The following is a 22,066-nucleotide window of genomic DNA, read 5'->3' on the forward strand; positions in this document are numbered from 1 at the left end:
TCTGCTAGCTGAACTAATGAGGGCCTGCACGTTGAGGGCAGGGGCTTTGATGTTCTGGGTAGCTGGCTCCTTGTGTTTTCTCTCCCGCTCTCCTCTGCCTGTCCCACATCAAAAATGAAAGGGGAGTTGAGAAGCAGATGTTTCGAGGCATATATTTATACAGAGTACACTTTATTCACCCCGTTCGCCACACTCTATTTGTCCTTTGCTTGTGCATCTCTGCCGTATGTGCAGCAAGGATCTATCTCGCTATCTTCATATCCAACTAAACACGCTAAATCGCCTTATTTATACATATAATCATGCTGTCAGTCAAAGTGGGTAACTTTTATCTCTCCTTACTTCCTCTCTCTCTGCCTGCCTCTCTTTAATTTCAGCCCAGTCTGGATGTCATTACTGCTGGGGGGGGCAGTCAATGTGTTGCTATGCATGTGTCTCTGTCTGCAATGATGAAGGGGAGAATGGGGAAAGGGGCGAAGTAAGTAAGAGAAACAGAGCGAGAGAGAGAAAGCAATCCCAGGCTGTCCACCAACCTCTGTCTCACACATGGTTAGAAACAGTGACAGGAAATTCCCTTTTGCAGCAGCTCCAGGGTGAAATGATAAAGGAATGAAGAAATCCAAACCAGAAATCCAGGCCCTTATCATTCCATACCTCTTCGCTGTCTCCTTTTTTTTCTTTTACTCCTTCTCTAAATACCAAAAAAGATCAAGTGCTCAATTCAGCCACTGGCGCTGTCATTCCTTCGGAGTCCAGGGATATTTACCAAAGTCCATGCAAACAGGACTTAATTGGCATTAAATCCTATGTGGCAAAAAAAAGCTTTTCCCAGCAGGCCATGCATGGAGACGGTTTGGATTATCTAAGATATCGAGGAATGCTGCTATCATAAATCAAGTCAAGTGGCGACAGGAGCATTTTGCTAAATCTACAGTTCATTTGTGCGCAACAACATGCATGTTTTTGATTGAACGTCGGGTGCCAGCGTTCCTACATGTCTTGGTACGTAAACCAACCCATGCAAGCATTTATGTGCATGTGTTTATATTTGTGTAGTCTGTCTCCCAGGTAACAGGGATACAGCGTCCCCAAAGCACGTGGTTCAACAAGTCCCTTCCTTGGCTATGAACTCTGGACAGATGATCCCCTTAGATGCTCGCACAGCAAAGACTGGTATAATCACCCCCATTCTCTGCTCTCTTGATGCTTCTCTCCAGTAATAAAAGTCATACTTTAAGGAAACAATATCCTGCAGCCATAAAAAGTCCTTCTCTCAGCATGAAGTGGCCATAAAAAAGGCTCTCACCTCCCAAATCTGTAGTGCACAGAGCCTACCCCCCATTTACACAGCAACAGACGCACACACATTTAAACACACGCACACCCTTCAGCGTCATTTCAGGACTAAAGTAGGTCCATCTCTCACTTTGACATGTAGTACATGTGGGAAGAATCTAAGGAGTGCTCAGACTGATGAAATGGACAAAAGCAAGCACGGAATATCAAGAGCCCAGTCACAATTTCTTAGGAAAGTGACACAAATCACAGTACAGTTATACACAAAAGAGAGCATTTTTGCTGCCACAGTAATGATACAGAGTCATAAAAAACATGACTACTAGCAACCATTCTCATGAAGTGATTACTATTGTTACCATTATATAAATATATAAATCTGAATCATTAGTCGTACAATCTAGAGATTTGAGGGATCCGATTTGCTTCCAAATCGGATGTTGCTTCCAGTTTCCCATCTTGAGTTTTACAAGTGTACAAGCTTGGACGAGCATCTGAAAGTCCTGCATGTGAGAAAGCACTGTGTCAAATTCATTTGCCCTTCCAAAAAAAAAATCGTCTGTCTTTTCTTCTTTGATCAGTAAAGAGAGATTGTGAGACAAGTTCCCAAATTAGTACTTTTCCGAGTCACACATGAGTATTGTTTTGGTGCAAATGGAGAAAGAAAATTAGACTGTTCTCTCTGCACACTGCTTCACCATGCCGAACCACATGGCCACCATCAATCTGTCATTCACTTAAATGAAAAAAGACAGGCTCTAGTACAATATTAATATTAATAATAATACATTTACAATTATAGACATACACATTCAAATAAACTGTTACTGTACAATAAGATGAGTCAGCTTGTAGACACTGAAGCTCCTCTGCTGTTGCGTTTTCTTTCTTTTTTTGTCTTTGTGGGACTCAAACGATGAAGTATGGGCCATTTTCATGGCTGAAAGGCCAGCGTCTAAACAGACCATGGGAAGACAAATGACATGAGTCACCTCTTCAATCTCTGACTTGGCATTTTGAGAATAACAGCGTCTACAAAAAGAAAATAGATCCCAGATGATGGACTTAAAAAAAGAGGGGGGGGGGGCGTAAACAGAATCTCTGGGAGAGTTGCACAAGGAGCAAAAACAAAAGCTCGAACAACAGGAGTGGGCGAAGGGACAGGCTCGCCATCTTGAGTCCTGGATGAGTAAAAGCCGCTCGAACTAAGGGGGGAACAGACTGACGTCTACTTGCACACATTGACCCACTCTGTGTGACGACACTCCTCGCACAGCACGTAACAACACCAGTGAAATCTGCAATTGCAGCGCTCGCTGCGCGTCTGTTTCAGGATGTTGTGTCCACGGCCGCAGCACAGCGAGCTGCAGCTGTCTGTGCTGTAGCTAGTTTTGTTGCAGATGCGTCCGTGTGTTCCCGGAGAGTCTATGGACGCGTCGTGCTCACAAAAGTCAGGAGACTTCTCAAAGTACACCAGTTCTCTGGACATGATTCGACGACGTCCTCCGCCGAGACCCCCTTGAGTTCCACTGGCGCCGTTTTCTGTCCGAGGGTTGAAAACCCCATTATTCTTGTTCTGAGAGTTGACAAAAATGGCTGTCAGGAACTTTTCTTTGAGTATGGAGCCCACGAGCCGGAACTCTGGAGACACATGCCAGCAGGTCTTAAACTGACAGCTCCCTGATGTGCCGTGACATTTGCATTTCCTTGTCATGTTGTCAGTCACTATCTGTGTAAAGAATAACACTGTAAGCAAACTCCAACAACAACCAAAATCATAATGAGTGAGTGCTGAAACTCGGAGGGACAACAGCTGAAAAGCACAATATTCACCTGTCGTCCCACACGGTTGTTATGTATCTTCATGCGGGCGTGGATATCTCTTGGAGACCCCCGGGAGTCGAGCCAGTCCCTGGAAAAGCGATCCCCGAAACGGATGTCATGACTGCACCCCCCCCACTCCCAGGTGTCTTGCATAGAGCTTAGCTCATCCGGTAAGGGCTTGAGAAGGGCTGAGGGGTGGGCTGAGTGCAGGTTAGGTGGCAGGCTGCCATGATGACCATTCAGCTCTGAGGGTAATGACCGTGTTAAGTCGATGCCTGCCCCACCCTTCTGAAGCGTCTGCAGCTGCAGCTGTGTGAGTTTCAGCCGGATCTTGTCATCGTCCTGGCGACGCTTGGCCTCGCAGCCACACCCCCGCAACTTGCCCATGCTGCAAGCCGAGGCCACAGAGTGAGCCACGCCCGCCGCCAGCAGGGCCAGAGAGAAGGCACTCTCCCGAAAACCTAGGAGCAAGAGGAACACACTCAGAGAGGTTGAAACCATAAAGACTGCAGCTCTACAAATGTCATTTACCTGCGTACAGCGCAGGTATTCTGTATTCTCATACCTGCACTTTTCTACCATAAACCCCAGGATCACATACTGACTATCATTAGCCTGCCTCAGACTCTCACCCCTGTTGAGGATGGAGTTGTGGTTCGGCAGCTTGCCAAAGCCCTCCAGCGAGGAGCAGTTCCAGCGCTGGTCCCGGAGTTGGTGCTGGCATTCATGGATGGCCACTTGGATCCCCTGCAGAGCAGATGCTGTCACATCAGGGTTCCTCACACACATCCGCATCTGACGTTTACTGAGGCCTGCCAGCCTGAGGCACACAGAGTTAGGGGTTAGCACTGGATCTCCTGCCACCTTCAGGCTGAGGATATCATTACACAGCACCCTGCAGGGAGAGTGGAAGAAAGAGTGGGGGAGTGAGATGGTGGTGGTGGGGGGTGTCATCGGAGATGGTCAACAGTTCATTAGTCAAGCCCAGAGGAGTATGAGGCAATGGGAGGGGGTTCAGTACACTTAAGAAAAATACAAACCAATAAATAATTAAGAGAGATGTGATATAATTTATTCTTTATGGGAAATACACCTACCAATAAAATGCATCCAAAAGTATTTGCTGCACTGTTTGTGCTCCAGTGTCAGTTGGTTAAAGGAGGGAAAATATAATTCTAAACAGATTATCCAGCTGAGAAGTATCAAAAACAGATTTAATGGCCAAATGCATCTTATAAAGAAATAACGAGATTGAAAGTGAAATCATTTTGGAATTATTTTGACTCGTTTAAAGCTAAACCACTCAATTAACACTGATTGCACTTTTTTTTATTTAACTTTACACGAAACCAGACTTCGAAATACAATGACTAATAATTCGTTTTTTATGTTTTTCTTTGTTTTGTTTTGTTTTTTTAAATAGCTAAATTATTCATTTAAATAGTAACCTATGCAAAGGACTTCCCGCAACTCTGCCGAATCGCGTGCAGCCACAGTCTGCAACTCTCCTGGCGCTCTCAAGTGCACTTACGTGATTGCAGGTGACATAAGTGCTGCTGCCAAAATCAGGAATTGGTCCCAACGGAGTTTGTTTGATAGCTCCATTTTGTTGAGCGTCTTTCGCGACGTGACATTAAAACACTGGTAGTGATGGTCCGCGTCGAATAAGAAAATCGAAAGGACGATGTCTGCAGTATTATCGATGCACCGCCAAACGACCGAGGAGTGAAGACGGAGAACAGAGGAGGTCGGAGGAGAGAATAAAGTGGAGGAGGAGGGGGGAGAGGGGGGGAGAAAGAGGGGAGGGGAGTAGATGCCTCTACAGGCGGCTGTTTGCAAAATATTGGCCAGGATGAGAACTGGATCACCAGTTGATACTTTAATTATTCGATAACGGGATCATTCACCCAAGCGTAAAATGACGTCTCCAACATTTTACGCACAAGCACTTTACAAGCATTGCGGGACAGCGATTTCGAATTAAGCAGGTATTTAGAAATACTGGATCCAATGATCATATTTATAAGGATAAAAAAAAATTACATATTTATATATGCATGTACTTGTTCCTACTCTCTGTTGGTGTGATGGGAGGAATAAGGTAATTTGGTCCTACATTTTGGGGGAGAACAAAGAAATCCTCGATGAGATGAAATATGGAAACTCAAGGAAGATTTTGTTCATAAAGCGGTGAGTTATTTTAAATAATGAAGGGGGAGGGGAGAGCTGCTGGTTCCACTGTACGACAGGGAGGCAGCAGCAGGCAGGCGGCTCCGCTAACAGACCCTACAACAATACTGTTTTTAAGTCTTGTGCTCCCCCTTCCTCCCACCTCCATCAGAGCGGCTGTGCCTCATTGTTGTGCTTGAAACAACTTCACTTTGTCAATCTAAAGTCTTTATTTCAAAGCAACGAAAGAAAAAAAAACCCCGCACAAATGCACAAATGGCTGGAGTAACAGACTGTTATTTACAATGTTTTGCAATTACGACCTCTGACAAAACTCTAATGACAAATAATTTTTAGGGATTCAAAAGAACTGACAGACTAAAACACCTTATTGGAGACAACATATCTATTAAAATTCTTTTCTGTGGTCACTGTTGAGTAAGCTTATGTAGCAAGTTGCCCGGGCCTTCTGTGTGGACACGAATCAATCGGTATATCGATTCAGGTTATCCAAAATTAAACATAACATTGCTGCTGGGTGCGAAAGGTGCTTGTGTGCTACTTTCATAAAATTAAGTTAAAACCCCCCTCGAACACGGTTCGCTTAGTGACACCAATTCATCTAATCTCCTTCCATTCCCTAAGCTCCAGCAATGAAAAGTGCATTAGCATTCTGCCTTGGTGTGTATATCTAAGTGGCTTAAAAAGTGATTTGAAGTTGATTTGTATATAAAAGGCCCCCTTTATCCGGATTGAAGCTCTAATCTGCTCGGTGTCGCATGACTGCTCCAGGAAACCCGTTTGAGCAAATTCATATAAGGCTCGGGTAAAAACGTAGGGTGGCTGTCATTAAAGCTTTTTTTTCTCTTTTTTTTTTAAAGCCTACTTCCTTTTACTGTCATCTGAGGGAGAGACAGAGAGGTGCAGAGGAAGGGGGAGAGATTACTCAACCTACAACCTCTGCAATGACTAATGTGGAATATGCAAATTAGCAGATAAATGTCACAAAATGAACCAATATGGAGAAGTTTGGGGACATTTAAGCTTGCTCCTAGTCTGGGGTTTGATGGAGATGCCGCAAAGTGGCTCAAGCTGTGATTACACTGAGCTACATTGCGTCGAGGGAGGTCTGCAAGCCAGATGTTTGGACTGGTTTTTATCCTTAGTCGTCCCCCTCTTTTCCTGGTTCATCATACATCAAACTTCTGATTGGAGGCCATATTTCATGTCTTCAGTGTTTGAAAAATATTTAAGTAGCCCAGCAGGCAGTGTGAGTTATAGGACAATTGCGAGCTTATTATTACTTCTGCATGCATTCACGTTTTGCTGTGCGTGTGCGCGTGCGCGCTTAGATGATAAAGACGGCTGATAACACGCTTTATTGCGAAGAAAGTAACTTTAAGGGATAACATTCACTTTTAAAAATACATATATATTATTTACATGTAATAATGAATAAACTCGATATGTAGGGGTTTAAATGTGAAAAAAAAGAACATGTGCAGAAATGGCCTTAGTCACTGCACATTTTGAGTGCGCACTTGGAGAGAGGAGGAGATGCGGTTAGGGAGTAGGCTAATCCAACCACCGGGTAAAAAGGGCAGTTTCAGATGGCTCATATTGCGCTGTAACTATACTGTACCGTGACACCAGCTTTGAGCAGCGGCGAAGCACCAAAGCGGGCGCACCCACAGCATCTGTACCAACTCATCACTGCTCCAGGGCTCCGGGGGAACTTCTCTCAGCAAGACTGGATGCGGAGGCTAGCTGCGCGGTCACTGAAAGGGGAAGAAAATACTTTCAGCCGTACACGTTTACAGGGAATCGATTCTGTGATGACCGTGAGATTCCACAATATGCGTAACACCGTGGACTGCCCTGCTTTTCTCTCTCTCTCTCTCTTCCTTTCTTTTTGCTGCTCAGTTGTTTCCTTATTCATTGTGCGCCCTATGAAGAGCATTAACTATCCCTCCCTCCAATCCTATTGAAAAGGCTCCGAAAAAAAAACAGAGGGAGATGAGAGCAGCAAATCCCTTTTTTATTCCCCTCGTAGCGCTCAATAAGAGAAGAATGTGTTGCCTATCAGTCACCGAGGGGATCAAGTCTTCGGAACTGTCCCACGCGTTCAATGCGCCGTGCAAAGCATCACTGAGAGAGACAGAGTGAAGAGGACTGCAGCAGCAGCAGCAGCAGTAGCATCCTGCCCGGACACCTCACAGCAACCTGTCTCCACTCAAGAGCCATTTAAGTTAATTAAGGCTTGCCGGCGTCTCTCACCTTTCAAGTCCTCTCCTCGGATTGTGGCGTGGTGAGTATATCCACCTTGGAGCCTGCTCATTTTGACCAGAACTGAAGTTGATCATTAAGATAAAAGTGGCACAGAAGTGACACAGTATGTTTGCAACAAAAGTTCTCTTGTTTTCATACTGATTGACTCTGTTTTTTTCTGTTTTTTTTTTCATGACTTTATCACATATATATACATACATACATATACATATATATATATATATATATGTGTGTGTGTGTGTGTGTGTGTGTGTGTGTGTGTGTGTAAACTTTTAAAATAATGACATTCTCCTCCTCATTTTTGAACTGAAGTCACGATGAGGAGTCTGGCGCTGCTGTTAGGGGTGAAAGCCGCTTGCATCCTCTTGGTGTCTTCGCTCTCCGGCACAGGGGCAGTCAACAACAGCGGCCGGTGGTGGTGAGTTGAGCAGATACTGATGATGCACTAATCGCGTTATGCTACAGGAAAACCTCATCCGCAAAGTTAAGTGCCAGCTTATAGGAGCCCTCTGGGGAAAAGGGCGTTTTATTGAGTTGCCACATTTCGTGCAGCTTGATCATAATAATGTGTTAGTTTTGGAGCCGCTCGCAGCTCCTGTTTGAAAAAAAGAAAAAGAAAAAAAGAGCAACCATATAGGATTGATGCTTAATGCTTTCAGGTTGCTCTACGTGAGCTCAACAGCCCAAAAAATTTAGGGTGTTTTTTTTTTCTTTCTTTAATTTATTGTGCCTCCAGTGAAATTAACCACGGCACACAGTTTAACAATAAAATAATTACATAATAATTACAGTTTAGCATTTTTATTTGCGGTTGATTTAATTCCCTCTCTCTCGCTTTCTCTCTGGCTCCTTTTTTGGACACTGCGGTTTGAACACGAGACAAGATTTTTCAGTCCAGTGTGGAATAAATTGAATATGGATTTAGTTCACAGTTAAAGGAGTCCTATAGCCTATATAGAGGGGTTCTTTTTGTTTGTTGTTTTGTTTGTTTGTTGTTTGTTGTTTTCCGGGGACACGTTGATCTAATACTGGATATAGTTAAGCGATCATAAACTTTGCGGCAACAGAATTTTGATTTTTTTAAAACCAAAATAAAACCGGATCTGTATAGCTTGGCACATTTTCTTGTTTTTAACAACAACAAAAAAAATGTGGGTTGGGGTTTGTTGAGATAACGATTCAACAAAAGGTTTTTGCGGTTTTATTAGATGGACAAGGTTTCCGCACAATGGCAGTGCGCTTTCGAACATTTGAAATCTCAGCTGGCATCCGAAAGACGCCTAGAAAGCACACATACACACACACATCGCTGACTTTGGGAATTAAGCAAATATTCAGAAGATGAGATTATTATTAAAGTTCCCAGGCCTCTCACCGCACCACTGTCTGGGTCAACCCTCTAACAGGCCCAGGCTCGCCCGCTTTTCCGGATGATAATGCTGAACAGCAAAACGCCGCCAATACACGACACATGAATGAAAAATGTTGACACATAAACCACAGAAAATACCAAATAAAGTGGAAAATTACACAGCCTGTGTGCTGAAACGCTAAAAATGTTCTGAAACCAGCAAAATGGGTGCATTTAAACCCTGTTCAGTGATCCAAGATTTGGATAAAGCTGAAGACGCACAGGTGCCACGTTTGGGCACAAATATGGACAGGACACACATACATACATATATGTACATATATAAGGTGGCAGGCAGACAGCTTTCATCTGTTATGCTATAATAATAAATAATTAAAGTTATTTTTTATATGCTGTGAATGACATTAAGCATAGCAGCATATTTTTTTTTATAGCTTTTCAAATATTTGCCTCAGATGGGTGTTTAAAGGCCTACTTCTTAATGACATTTTTAGCTGAAGTTGCACTTTAAATCACATTTGGTGGAACCTTGTATCTTTAATCTGATTTAACATATATGTAGGGAACCTTAACTGTCAAGCTAATAACATTAATTTGATACTACACAGATAAGAAATCATGAATGAGTGTCCTGAACTGTCTATTATTGTAATCCTTTAATATTATTATTATCATAACATAAGAGATCCTGAATATTTAGCAGACAAATGTGCTTACATATTCTAATCGTGAAACTGACAAGTAATCGCACCTGGTCCAAGTTTTTATAAAGACATAAAAATAGCTTCATGTTATCTGCCAAGAGTGAAATATACACTGTTACTCAGAGACAAACTGTCTTCTCATGATCTTGGAACTGAATGTGAGACTCTGTTTATTACTTTAGTACATAATAAAAACTGTAATTTCAAAGGAGCAACACTCATTGGATGCCAAAGCCATCAGTTAATGAGTTTAGAGGGTCACCTAAGGAGCTTCATGCATGAACTGCCAGCTCCTTAACTCTGAATTGTCCTTGTGTTGCGCCAGGGGTATTGTCAATGTGGCTTCCTCGTCCAACCTCCTCACCAATTCCAAGAACGTGCAGTTGGTCCTGGACCCAAGCCTGGCCCTTCTGAGCCGTCGCCAGCGCCGGCTGATTCGGCAGAATCCTGGCATCTTGCATGCCATCGCCGCTGGACTGCACACTGCCATAAAGGAGTGCAAGTGGCAGTTCCGCAACCGCCGCTGGAACTGCCCGACCACCCACAGTCCAGCAGTTTTTGGCAAAATTGTCAATCGTGGTGAGTCCCTCTTGTCTTTCCCACCAGGAAATATAGGACAATTTTGGACAGGATGTAATGGAATCTCTTGTACGCATTTGAATGGCTTTGTCTGCAAATGATTTTCAATTTGGGACAAAAAAGAAAAAAAAAGGCAAATATAAAGTCCAAAACGCTGGATATGGTTCTGATGGGAAGTTTTTATGTTGTTTCTTCAGGTTGCCGAGAGACAGCATTTGTATTTGCCATTACCAGCGCAGGAGTGACCCACGCTGTGGCTCGTTCCTGCTCAGAGGGGGCTATTGAGACGTGCACATGCGATTATCGCCGCCGAGGTCCTGGAGGACCAGACTGGCACTGGGGAGGCTGCAGTGACAATGTGGATTTTGGCCGGATGTTCAGCCGTGAGTTTGTGGACTCCAGTGAGCGGGGCAGAGATCTGCGCTATCTCACCAACCTGCACAATAATGAAGCCGGCAGGATGGTAAGACTTGCTTTACTCGTCTACTAAGACTGTTTGTCCGAATTCTACTTGAAATGAATGTATTCATGAGTGAGATTTCATGAGTAATCTTTGGTCTTCCTTTCCCAGACTGTGTCATCAGAGATGCGTCAGGAATGCAAGTGCCATGGCATGTCTGGCTCCTGCACAGTGCGCACCTGTTGGATGCGCCTGCCCAGCTTCCGCACAGTGGGAGACTTTCTTAAGGACCGGTTTGATGGCGCATCCAGAGTTGTTTATGCCAACAAGGGCAGCAACCGTGCCTCTCACCGAGCCGATCCCCGGCATCTAGAGCCTGAAAACCCAGCTCACAAACCCCCTTCGTCTATGGATCTTGTCTATTATGAGAAATCACCCAACTTCTGCTCCTACAATGGCAAAACTGGCACTCTGGGAACATCGGGGAGAACGTGCAACAGCTCTTCTCCGGGCCTGGATGGCTGTGAGCTGCTCTGCTGCGGACGTGGGTTTAAGTCCCGGACTGAAAGCGTGACTGAACGCTGCCACTGCACATTCCACTGGTGCTGTCATGTCAGTTGTCTGAACTGCACCAGTACAAGGACGTTACATCAGTGTCTATGATCAAACATGGGCACGTAGGCAAAGACTTAGGAATATACAAGGAGCAAAGAAGAACTTAGGTAGCTGGTTGAGAAGCCACTAGCACTCATGTGCTTTAAGTTGTTAGGCTGAAGCTGGAAAAGCTTCAAGGCGGGTAAACTAATACAGGGAAATCCTGGCACAAAAATTCAATCAGTATTTTTAAACTTAGGAGAAAGGGAAAAGCACAAGTATGTGAACAGGGTATAGAGGGAGTGTATGTCTTACTCTTTAATGCTTAACCTTAAGTAAATTAACACTACAATGATACTTGTAGAATGGGAACTGTCCCTCGAGTGTTTACATGCTAGAAAAATAGGAGTAAATGGACAAAAGGATGTGGTGGAGAATTGATCATTGTAACCAGGTACCACTAGGGCCTTGTTTCTCCCCAACAAAGGGCAGAAACTGGACACAATGTTTCACAGATGTTTCTGTGGCCACAGAGCCACAAACATATGCTCTCATAAACTGGCGAGGACCTCTAACAAGAGGAAGCTTATTTAAAAAAAAAAAAAAAAATCTGTGTTTTGTTTTCTCTTGCTGAAGTTTGGCCTCCCTCCCATGAAACTGGTTGAAGTTTATCTCCCTGGATGGGATATCTGTTCCATGCTTGTGTACTTAGGAATTGTATGCAACCCAACCACTTCTAGTTTCCCTGCCACATTTGCCCATTTTGTTTAGGTTTCTCCAGATCTGAATTCACCTCAGCCACATGTACCACTCCGGCTTGCAACAGGATGGTCCTTATTTTACATGACTAGGAGCAGGGAGCACAGAAACTGACTGAGTGAATCTTACTAAGGCAATGTAATTTGAATGTATTATCAATACACTGAATATCACGGCGTGATTTAAGCAAATCTGGGGGATCAATACGGAAAATAACATAAAACACTAATAAAACAATGAATAAAAATGTGACCACTATACAAATTTCCCACAAATGCATGCATAAAGGATTAAAATATTGCAGGTTAAAGTAGGCAAATGGTGCGTTGTGTTTTCCAAGTTAGGTTGAATGAAAATATTTTAAAGAATACAGACTAAAAAACAAACAAACTGTGTATCAGCTAAGAGGACCAAAATCTGTAAATATTAAAATATCTGATTATATTTATAAAGATGTTACTTGTATGTTTTCTAAATGATTTATGTGCCTGTCAGTGGCTGAAAAATATGCTATCATTAGAGTCAGGTCAGGGGATGTTTTTATCTTTTGGCTCTTTCTATGTAGGTGTAATGTAGCGGATTAAAAAACAACTCTTGATAGAAAAAGACTGTTATCACTTCTTTGCTTATTTTCTGTAAAAAAAAAAAAAACACTCATGTTTGGTCATGCACTGAATATTTCCTTTTTTTTTACTAGTGTAAATATAAAATATTTATTTCTGAGGATTTTTATACTGTTCTAGAGAGTACGAGAATACTTTTTTTTTTTTAGATTTTAATCAAAAGACTTAGGTTCCAGTTGGTTTTGTACTGTACGATAGAACAATAAAGTCTATATTTTCAATTAAGCTGCCCTTGTGAATGTGTCAACATTACAACCATTATTTGTGTTGTGTTTGCTGTATTTGAGAGAGTTTTGACTACGGACCGAGCCAACATATAAGCCTGTCCCTGGGTGTCCTTTGCTTAATCCTATTACCACCACCAAAGCAGCCTCTTTCTCCAGCTCCACAAAACATCCCTGCATCTGTGCTACCAACCACAGAGACAGACTGTTTATCTGTCCACATACCTTATTTTATACAGTATAGGAGTTGCTTCATTTGCTTAAGGGCTGAAAGAAATATGAAAAACTTCAACACCTGGCAATGTAGCTAACCACAGGAGTTTGGAAAGCGTCACACTTCTCAGTTCACCACAGAGAAGGAGCAATCAGGGTCATCCAGAAAGGGCAGAGTGGAGGAAAAGCAGTAACATGCAGGGATGAGAGTGCTTCTGAATTAGCATCGTATTACAGTGTAGATTTAACAGGGGTTCGTGGGCTTGTGGCATAAAATTAGAGAAAACATTATAAAAATAAGAAGAGAACGGCTACAATATTAGATAAAGTCGACGGTTTACTTATCTGGAAGAACGGATCAGAGTGAACTGAACTAAAATACTGCAAATTTAGAAGTGAGGAAATGTCTATAAATACAAAAAACAACAAAAAACTAAACTGATTAGAAAAAAATGTTGTTGACCTATACATAACTAAAGCTCTGTCTTCTATCACCCCCTTCTATAACCCCTGGAAAACAGGGGGTAACACACCAGAACATGATATGGCTTACTGTGTAATAACTGACAAACTGAGAGAAAAGTCAGGAGCTGACGGAGTGAAAACACACACAAAACGAGGCAAATCTGGCTGGAAAGAGAAATAATCAGCAATCATGGGCAGACAGAAACAATAGAAAGCAAAAGTGGTTGATTTTTTTAAAAAAAATTTTTCAGAGTTCAAACCCCAGGCATGAGAGTGAGGTGGGAGAGTTGGTGGAGAGTGAAGTGGAGGGGGCGCTGCCTGTGGGAGTGCTAAGGAGTCAGTGATAATTAGCTCAATTAGTGACAAAGGCAGTGTAATAAATACCGACTTAGTGTCTGGGTCCCTGCTGGCCTCTCCCTGCGCAGCCTGCGATGTGGCTCTAGCCTGACGGACAATTCATTAAACTGACAAAATACCCCACCGTCCAGGCGTGACGCAGCGAGTTAGCCCCCTACGGGCCCAGCTCATTGTTCTAATTGTCTGGCCTGGAGTCACTTTGTGGCCGCCTCCTCTTTCACCCACCCCGCCTTCACACTCTGCCTTCAGAAAACCCATGGAGTTAATGCCACTACCTTACTCTGCAAGTAGGTGATCGGCAGGTTGGAAAAAAAACAGTAAGAGTTCCTTGGGGTGGGGCTGCTGGGAGGGGGGGGCGGTGGGTAGGCAGTGGGATTAGCGAATGGAGGTTGCCTGGGAGTGCTGGGAGCAGCACTGATCGGAATGTAGGAGAGATGAGTCCAGAAGCTCGGATGTGGGACAAAGCGAGAGTTAATAAGGAAAGATTGAAGGGGCTGGCGACAATGGGCTGCCACCCGAGTCGAGATGAAATTGCTTCCGAGGATTATTGGGAGAGGGTGTGAGCGTTGTAGGGTTTTTGTGTGAGTATGAGTTTAGTTGGGTATTTGTGTGTTTGTGCTTCAGTGTGTGTGGAGGGGTAGGGGGAGCGCTGGATTGATGGCTGCCCCTCTGGTTGGGGAGCAGGGGACCAAGGAAGGCTAACCGGCTGTTCCCACAGTCTGTTCTGCTGTAGCCACCTTTGACACACGGAGCTGTCAGGCGGCAAGCAGGCAGCTATGGTGAGAGGGGCACAAACAAAAACAACAGCTCCACTACACAAAAGTCACTCGCTTTATGGAAGGCCAGTGGAGAAGCGCAGACTTGGAGGAGGGAAGGAGGACAGGAATGTGTGACAGGGAGGATTAAAAAAGAAAAAAAAGAAATAGAGATGGTACAAAATTGTACGGTTGAGTCCCATTTTGGTTTTGGTTGCTGCCAGCTACTGTTTTGCCAATATCTGGAGATAATAATAACGCGCTGACATCCAGTCGCAGCCTGCTCATAAGTGAGATACGTGGTGCATCGAAATGTTAGTTCCTTTGCACTTTGTTCCCGTGGCTTGCTCATGGTTACTTTTCCCATCGCTGTAAATTCGCTTTCTATTTTTATGAGCAAAAAAAGTATCTCTGGGTAGTATCACAACAGGCCACAGCAGGCTAAAGGGTGAAGGTTAATGGGGCAATTTTGCTAATTATGTAACTCGACAACGAGAATTAAAAAGCCACGCTGCCTGCAACTGACCTGACAGCCACGAGAAATGCTTTCACGTGCACAAATCCAGCAGGCAGGTCACATGCAAGAAACATGGCATACTGAAGGCACAGCAGACTCATATTAAAATTCCTGCTACAGCTAGGAAAAATGTTTGGCCTGTTGGGTGGAGTTGGCTTCTAATTCGAAGGCAGCATGATAAATAATTTATAATTGGGGTTGGGCCACGGCACTGAATGAAAGGCTGTTTACAGTGCTTGTGATTGACAGTGCGGTGTGGCATGAGTCTGGCACGCAGTAGTGATTTGATTTCTGTGCTCGCTCCATGTTTCATTGTAATCCTAGCATTCAATTATGGGTCAATTTTAAATTAATTTGGGGCATTGTTATTATAGGAACACCCATATCAAGCTTGTGTAATAATCAGAAGAATTGAGTTTGGTGCCATTAGGTTACCACAGGGGTATTATGTAACAAGATGTGCATTTACAGCTTCGTCACTCGGATATTAAATAAAGAACTCAAACTTGCAGAAAACTACCAAGTGGATTAATAGCGGTGAGTGTAGTGGGTCAGATTCACTCAGATTCAATTCAGGATTCTAGGAAGTGATAAAAAGGAAGAGCATGCGTGTGCGCATGTGTTAAGTTTGTGCACACAGTCGAGCCAGTGTGTGCGCGTGTGTGGGTGTGTGGATGGCAGCTGGGAGGCAGACACGGTCCAGGAGAAGAATCATCCCCTAGCAACTGACCTTTTCGCCAGATGGCAGCTCCGGAGTAACAGCCACCCAGCATCACAATGGCCGTGGCCTCCTAACATCTCCATCACTTCATCATCTTCTGGCCTTCCACAACCTGTCACACAGGAGAGGAGGGAAGGTTAGATTCAGCCCAGCAAATATACAAGCTCCAGCGTCCTGTTTATGCGTCTCCTCTCGCTTCAGTTCCAAAAAGTTCCAAAACATCGGTTTGAGCCTGCGTTCGCCTGTTCCCATGTTTCTGGGTGTGCGGTGGGCCAGTGGAAGGCATGAGAAGAGGACTGATTTAAGAGAGACACAGCGAACGCTCACTGCTGTCCGCAAACCTTCAGACACTCTCAAACCACTGTTTTCCGTTGTTGGGTTTTGTGCACATAGTGAATCAGGGTGGGAATGTGGACAGACCACTCGACCATGGTGAGCAATCAGTATGATGTCTGTGGTCAGGCTCAGTGCCCCTATGGAGTGAGATGGAGAACTAGCCCTGCAGTTAAGGTGGGAGGGATGTAACTGTTCAGCATGTACATATATATATATATATACATGTGTGTGTGTGTGTGTGTGTGTGTGTATTGGGGTCTGTGTGTGTTTAATAGGCCAGCACTCTTCACACGTGTATAAAAATGTTTTCAATTGCGGCCTCCTGCATGTGAACACACACGAATGGATGTGCTTGGGGTGATAATATATTTTGAGCTATCAACACGCTCGCACGCATACGCACACTGCAGGGCCTCTGGATTGTCTTGGCTTGATGGCTTTTTCTCTGCTGGCCCATTTTTTTGTTGATATTAAATTCTTTGCTAAACCTCAAAACTCCTGAGACAAAAACCTCACCACCATGGAACATCACCTCTAACTAAACACCTAAAAGTGTCCCTAAGTTCATCTAAACCACTGACGGGCCAGCTTTAGGTACCATTTGAAATGCACAGGCAGTGATTCGGTGAGAACGATTATGGAACAAGAAAAAGTAAAACTCTCTCGTTACACATCTGTGAATGGTTAACCTGGCAAAGCCAGATATGTGACAACAAACAGATAAAGTGCCATGTCAGACTGTGTCCCGCTGAAATTAAGCGTTTCAGATGGAAAACTGTGCGTCAGAGTGCGACTTTAAACCACGCCGTACTCCAGGGGAGACAATATGCTAGCAAACACTGTAAGAGCTCCCGTAAACAGAGCCGTAATGATAGGGAAAGACTTTGGGAAAGGACAACCAACAGTAGAATATGTTTACAGACATCTGACAATGTACGGGTACAGCGCAGCAACATTTCAGCTCTGAGATCCACATGAAACATGAGCACAAACTGTGGTGGAATCCATGTGACACAACATGAGCCTGTGCATAATTTCACCTGTCAGCATGGATGAAGCACTCATTCAGTTAAATCAAACAGACAAGCCAGTGATAAACTTCACCGGGATGTGTCTGGCTACGCTGAACGTTAACACTTCTCCTCATCCAAACGTATCTTCGCGAAACTGTCCGCTGCTGGATTTCTTTTACTTGCCTGAGTGCGAGATCAATGAAATCTGAGTGACCACAGCACGGATGGAGTAATTTACTGCTTTTCACTTCAACCAGTAAAGATGAGTCAGCTTGTTTTATTGTCTGCAGGCCATTGTCTGAGGCCCAGCATGCCCTCATTTGAATCAATAAACAACACTGAGACATTTTTGACGGCATGTGCTAATTATCTCCGTTCTAGTAATACTCTTGGGGACAGAAAGAAGAAGTGCCCTGCTTTTGGTTTTAATTCCGAGCTGTGTTTTACAGCGACAGCGGGCGAGCGCTCCAGCACTGACACAGCAGCAGAGGAATGTTTATTTGCTGCAGTTTAGGAGCTGGGTGGCTTGCAGGAACTATGACACATTCCTGTGTCACCGGCTATCCCGCTCACAGACACACTTCGACATTCACACATTGGCGCCCCATGTGTTCATTCACAGCTTCATACAGAGACATAGACACACACAGCTATTCCTTGCCATTGTGTTTTACCCACGTCAACAAAACGTGGCACCTCTGGATTCTGAAAGCGTGCCCAATCTGCATGCTCATTCACTTACTACTTAGTATGACATGCCTTACTAGGCCTAACACTTCCCCTGTGTGTAACAGAATGCATGTGTGGCAGTCGTACAGTGACTTGAAGATGAATTATTCACAGCTTACTTCAGCGCTACAGGGGACCGCTGCCCACAAAGTGTGCTAGCGTGCACGTGTTTGTGTTCTGTGTATGTGTGCACTTTGGTGTTTGTGTGGCTGGCTGAGCACACCTCTCCATCTTTCCCTCTGCAGTCCTATCCATTATCCCCAGCATCTGGCAGCCAAAGCCTGTAAAGAAGACATTTCTCTTGGCAAGTGTTTTTTAAAGGCAGTGACACAGGGGACAGCCAACCACAGGAGCCACACATCTTCCAATCTACATTCATACTGAGAACTGCTTGCATAAGAGAACCGCCCCAGTCTCCTTCTCTCGCTCTCACTCGAAACAAACGCACACACACACACACATTTTCTCATCGTGTCACACTTAAAACACACACAAGATACTACTCCCACCCGCTTCTGTCTCTGTGCAATATATTCACCCAACCTTTGAGGCCTAATCACTTCCAGAGCCACAGCTATCCTACAAAATGTGCCAGCAACCTTTCAATACTTTTTACACTCTGAAAAGGTCCTCGGGGGCTTTTAAATGCATATCATTTTATTGCTGATTGTAACGTGTAGGCCGGCTATTTGGTTTAGAGACATTAAAAGTCGCATCTTCGTGACATGCAATACCCAAGGTGCAAATTTAAATGAAGATAATTGCGCTTTAAATGTCATCGTTTGGCATGAAAGGGCCCTGAACCAACAACGCTGTCTTGAAGAGGTGAATATTGAAAGAATAATTACACCCTGAGAACACCTGAATGTGACCTTGCTTGACACTCATCTGCTCCATAAACACATTCTTAGCATAAGTGAAATGGCACAATAAGAGCATTAATTAATACCACATGCATCTTGTCGCCTGTTGAGGGTACAGCTGCAGTGAGGAGCTTCTCTGAACAGCAAGCATGTGGGAAGACACTTTTGCTTTACTTGGCGCTAGTCGCATTGTTTTCTGGCATCTGGATCTTTTAGAACACAAATGGGTGTGTTAACTTGATAGAATAATGATTCTGATTTTGATAGGCTACCAGCTACCCATCTTTCTTGCAAACAGATGATTCTGATCATAAATCTTCTGGGATAGAAACAGCTTTGTTTGACAGCAGCTTGATTCACTTTTTAGAAGATGGATGACTTATGAAAACCTGCAAGTCAGGTGAATTGCACGCTGTTTTCCCTACACACTAGCCTAAGTTTAAATCTGTGCAAGTGTACTTCCATGGAGTCCTTGGAAAATAAATGTTAAAGGCACATAAAGGAAGATAAACATATCCGCCTGAAGAAACTGAACCAGTACTCTTGACCTATCGTGTCTCTGAGGTGATTCTGTGGATAGGATGCTCTATGATAGTAACAAAAGAAAAGAAAAAAAAACTTGATGGTTTTCTTATGATTTGTTCAACGTGAATGCACAGATGTCAAATGTGACTGCTGATCACATCCTGGGTCAGAATACATGTCTGAACTAGTCTTTGAAATGAACTTCTGCACTGAGGCACAATGTGAGAAAGCTACGAATAACATGTCTTTCTGCATGTCTTTTTTAAAAACAATTTTTTTTAGTGCTGTGTATACATAGGTCATCTGTTATGACGAATGCCTTAAGACAGTACCCTTAAGGAACAAAAACCATTCTAATCATATCAGCATCAACGAGCTGTGCTGACCTGGAAATTGAAAAATGCTGCCATCTAGTGACGACATTTCCAAATTACAAGCTTTAATTTGGTTTGTTCAATTAACTTGATAATATTCTGTATAAACTCACCTGACACTTAAACTTGCTGGTACCAGGTTGGAGCCCCTTTAACCTTTAGAACTACCTTGGTTCTTCACAGCATAGATTCAACACTGGACAACTAAAGGCATTTTGCCCACGTTGACTTGATAGCATTATTTCAATGAAGCTGTCACCGACAAGATGCTGAAAGAGATTTGCTGCACATGCATGTTGGCAATCTCCTGTTCCACCACATCCCAAAGATGCGCTACTGAACGTAGATCTGGTGACTCTAAAGCGTATTTGAGTACAGTGAGATGATTTGAACTTAACATCTTATCCTACTTGAAGCAGCAATCAGAATGTGGGTACAGTGTGGCCATAAAGGGATGGACATAGCAACAACAGAGTCAGCAACAATACTCAGGTAAGCTACTAAGAAAATATCCCCACACCATTACACCATCTCCAACCTGAACAGGTGATACAAGGCAGTCTGATTTCATGTTGTTTACAAATTATGACCCTACCAACCAAATGCTGCAGCAGAAATCAAAGCTCATCAAGATTTTTCCAATCTTCTACCGTCCAATTTTGGCAGGTCCGTGTGAATTGTAGTCTCAGTTTCCTGTTCTTAGCTGACATGAGAGGCACATAGTGTGGTCTTCTGCTGCTGTAGCCCATCTACTTCAAGGACTGACTTTTGCATTCAGAGATGCTCTTCTGCATAGATAGATAGATAGAAAGACACTTAATTTATCCTAAAATTAATTTTAGGATAAATTGGATAATCTACAATAAAAATAAGATTACAGTGTGAGGTAGTGCAGAATTTTATATATAACAGTGATCAATCTAGCAAGGACTGCTTGGATTTTTAGTGCAAATGGTCATCATAAATAATAATACTCTATAAATCTCAGAAAGAGAACCAGGAAGTTTTGATACAGAAAGGTGTGTTCACCTGTCACAACAAGGTCACCTGTTGTACAGCTTCACAGAGAACAGGAGGACTGGTTCTCTGAAGAATTCTTAATGGCAGCCAGGAAACATAAATCTGAGAGAGAGTAAGCTGCTGCCTCAGTAATGTGGAATGGAGTGGGTGTGGTGTGATGGAGAGCAGTTTGTTCAGTGACCTCCTGTCTCTCGCTGACTCAAACACCCCCAGATTCTGGTCAGTTATGGTTCCAGTCTTGTTGATTAGTTTTTTCATCTGCTGGCATCTCTGGCACTGATGCTGCACCCACAGCAGCGAAATACTCACTACCACAGACTGGTGGAAGATCTCTAGTATCTTGTTTCATGCATTGAGCCTCCCCAGAAAATAGAGTCTGGTCATCCTCTTCTTGTACACAGCATCATGGCTGGTCCTCCAGTCCACGTTGTCATTCAATGAACTCCCAAATACCTGTAGCTGTCCACTGTTTCCACCTCGTCAACCATGTTTTTAATGGGCTTAGTCACATTTTTTCCTCCAGGGAGTCAACCACCATCTCTTTCATCTTACAGACATTCAGAAGGAGGTGATTTCATTCAGGAGACTGTCTCTATAGTGCTAACCAACTTAACCACAAAAGTGATAATTAATGGGTATTAAGTTAGCTATTAGCTAACAGAACAGTATCCAAAATGTCTTTACGACTGTGAAAAGAGCAGGCTAAAACAGACAAAGTGAAAACGTTAATAAATCAGTAGGATGACTTATTCAGCTGTAAATCATTCATATCTATTAAAAGAGGGGTTGTTAATTTAAACCTGAATTGCACGAAGCTCCTTCTCCTTGGAGAACTGCTACAGTCTGCACTAGCCGGTTATGCTAAGGTAAGCTAGTAACTTTCCTGGAAGTAGCTTTAAAACACAAAATGTCATCCCAAGTAGATCAGGTTTTTTGCAGATAGTTAACATAAACTGTCTGCAAGGTATCTCAGCTCTCAGCTCACTCTGAGATCAGATCAGTTTTATAGCTCCACTGTCAAACAATAACAATAAAAGTAACAAAAATAAAGGTTAGACTAATTAATATTCGCATTTATATTAATTAATTAGTCATCGTAATGTTAACACAGATTAATAATGTGTCTAAATTATATATATATATTATATAAATAATGCAATAAAAATGACGGAAATGCAATAAACAGCCGTAGTGATTTACTGGAAGTGTGTAAGGTGGGTAAAAACGTGATAAATAACCATAATAGAGAATCAAATGACAGTGCTGACTGAAAACTTCCTGTTGAAGACAGGTGGCATTTCTTTGTAAATTCACTATAAGGCAGAGTACTCGCTCAAGTATTGTA

The 22,066-nt window shown here is 43.3% G+C and overlaps 2 protein-coding genes across 4 annotated transcripts; one reads left to right on the forward strand and one right to left on the reverse strand.

Annotated features, from left to right (window-relative positions):
• Positions 1–1,502: 1,502 nt before the first annotated feature.
• wnt10b (wingless-type MMTV integration site family, member 10b) lies at positions 1,503–21,537 on the reverse strand. Of its 3 annotated transcripts, XM_039604246.1 has the most exons (5): positions 21,522–21,537; positions 15,871–15,973; positions 3,753–4,015; positions 3,130–3,581; positions 1,503–3,025 (listed from the first exon to the last, which is right to left on the reverse strand). In XM_039604246.1, the coding sequence occupies exons 2-5, from the start codon at positions 15,942–15,944 to the stop codon at positions 2,525–2,527; spliced, it is 1,290 nt and encodes a 429-aa protein (XP_039460180.1). In that variant the 5' UTR covers positions 15,945–15,973; positions 21,522–21,537; the 3' UTR covers positions 1,503–2,524. The 3 variants fall into 3 exon arrangements, with proteins under 3 accessions (XP_039460180.1, XP_039460181.1, XP_031602816.1); XM_039604247.1 differs by lacking the exons at positions 15,871–15,973; positions 21,522–21,537 and adding an exon at positions 6,932–7,197 and having other exon boundaries at positions 3,753–3,940; XM_031746956.2 differs by lacking the exons at positions 15,871–15,973; positions 21,522–21,537 and adding an exon at positions 4,652–4,725.
• Positions 7,896–11,296, forward strand: wnt1 (wingless-type MMTV integration site family, member 1). Its single transcript, XM_031746927.1, has 4 exons — positions 7,896–7,996; positions 9,980–10,233; positions 10,431–10,696; positions 10,805–11,296. The coding sequence occupies exons 1-4, from the start codon at positions 7,896–7,898 to the stop codon at positions 11,294–11,296; spliced, it is 1,113 nt and encodes a 370-aa protein (XP_031602787.1).
• Positions 21,538–22,066: the final 529 nt, after the last annotated feature.

This window comes from Oreochromis aureus, linkage group 20 (assembly GCF_013358895.1).
Source record: "Oreochromis aureus strain Israel breed Guangdong linkage group 20, ZZ_aureus, whole genome shotgun sequence".
NCBI classification, from domain to species: Eukaryota; Metazoa; Chordata; class Actinopteri; order Cichliformes; family Cichlidae; genus Oreochromis; species Oreochromis aureus.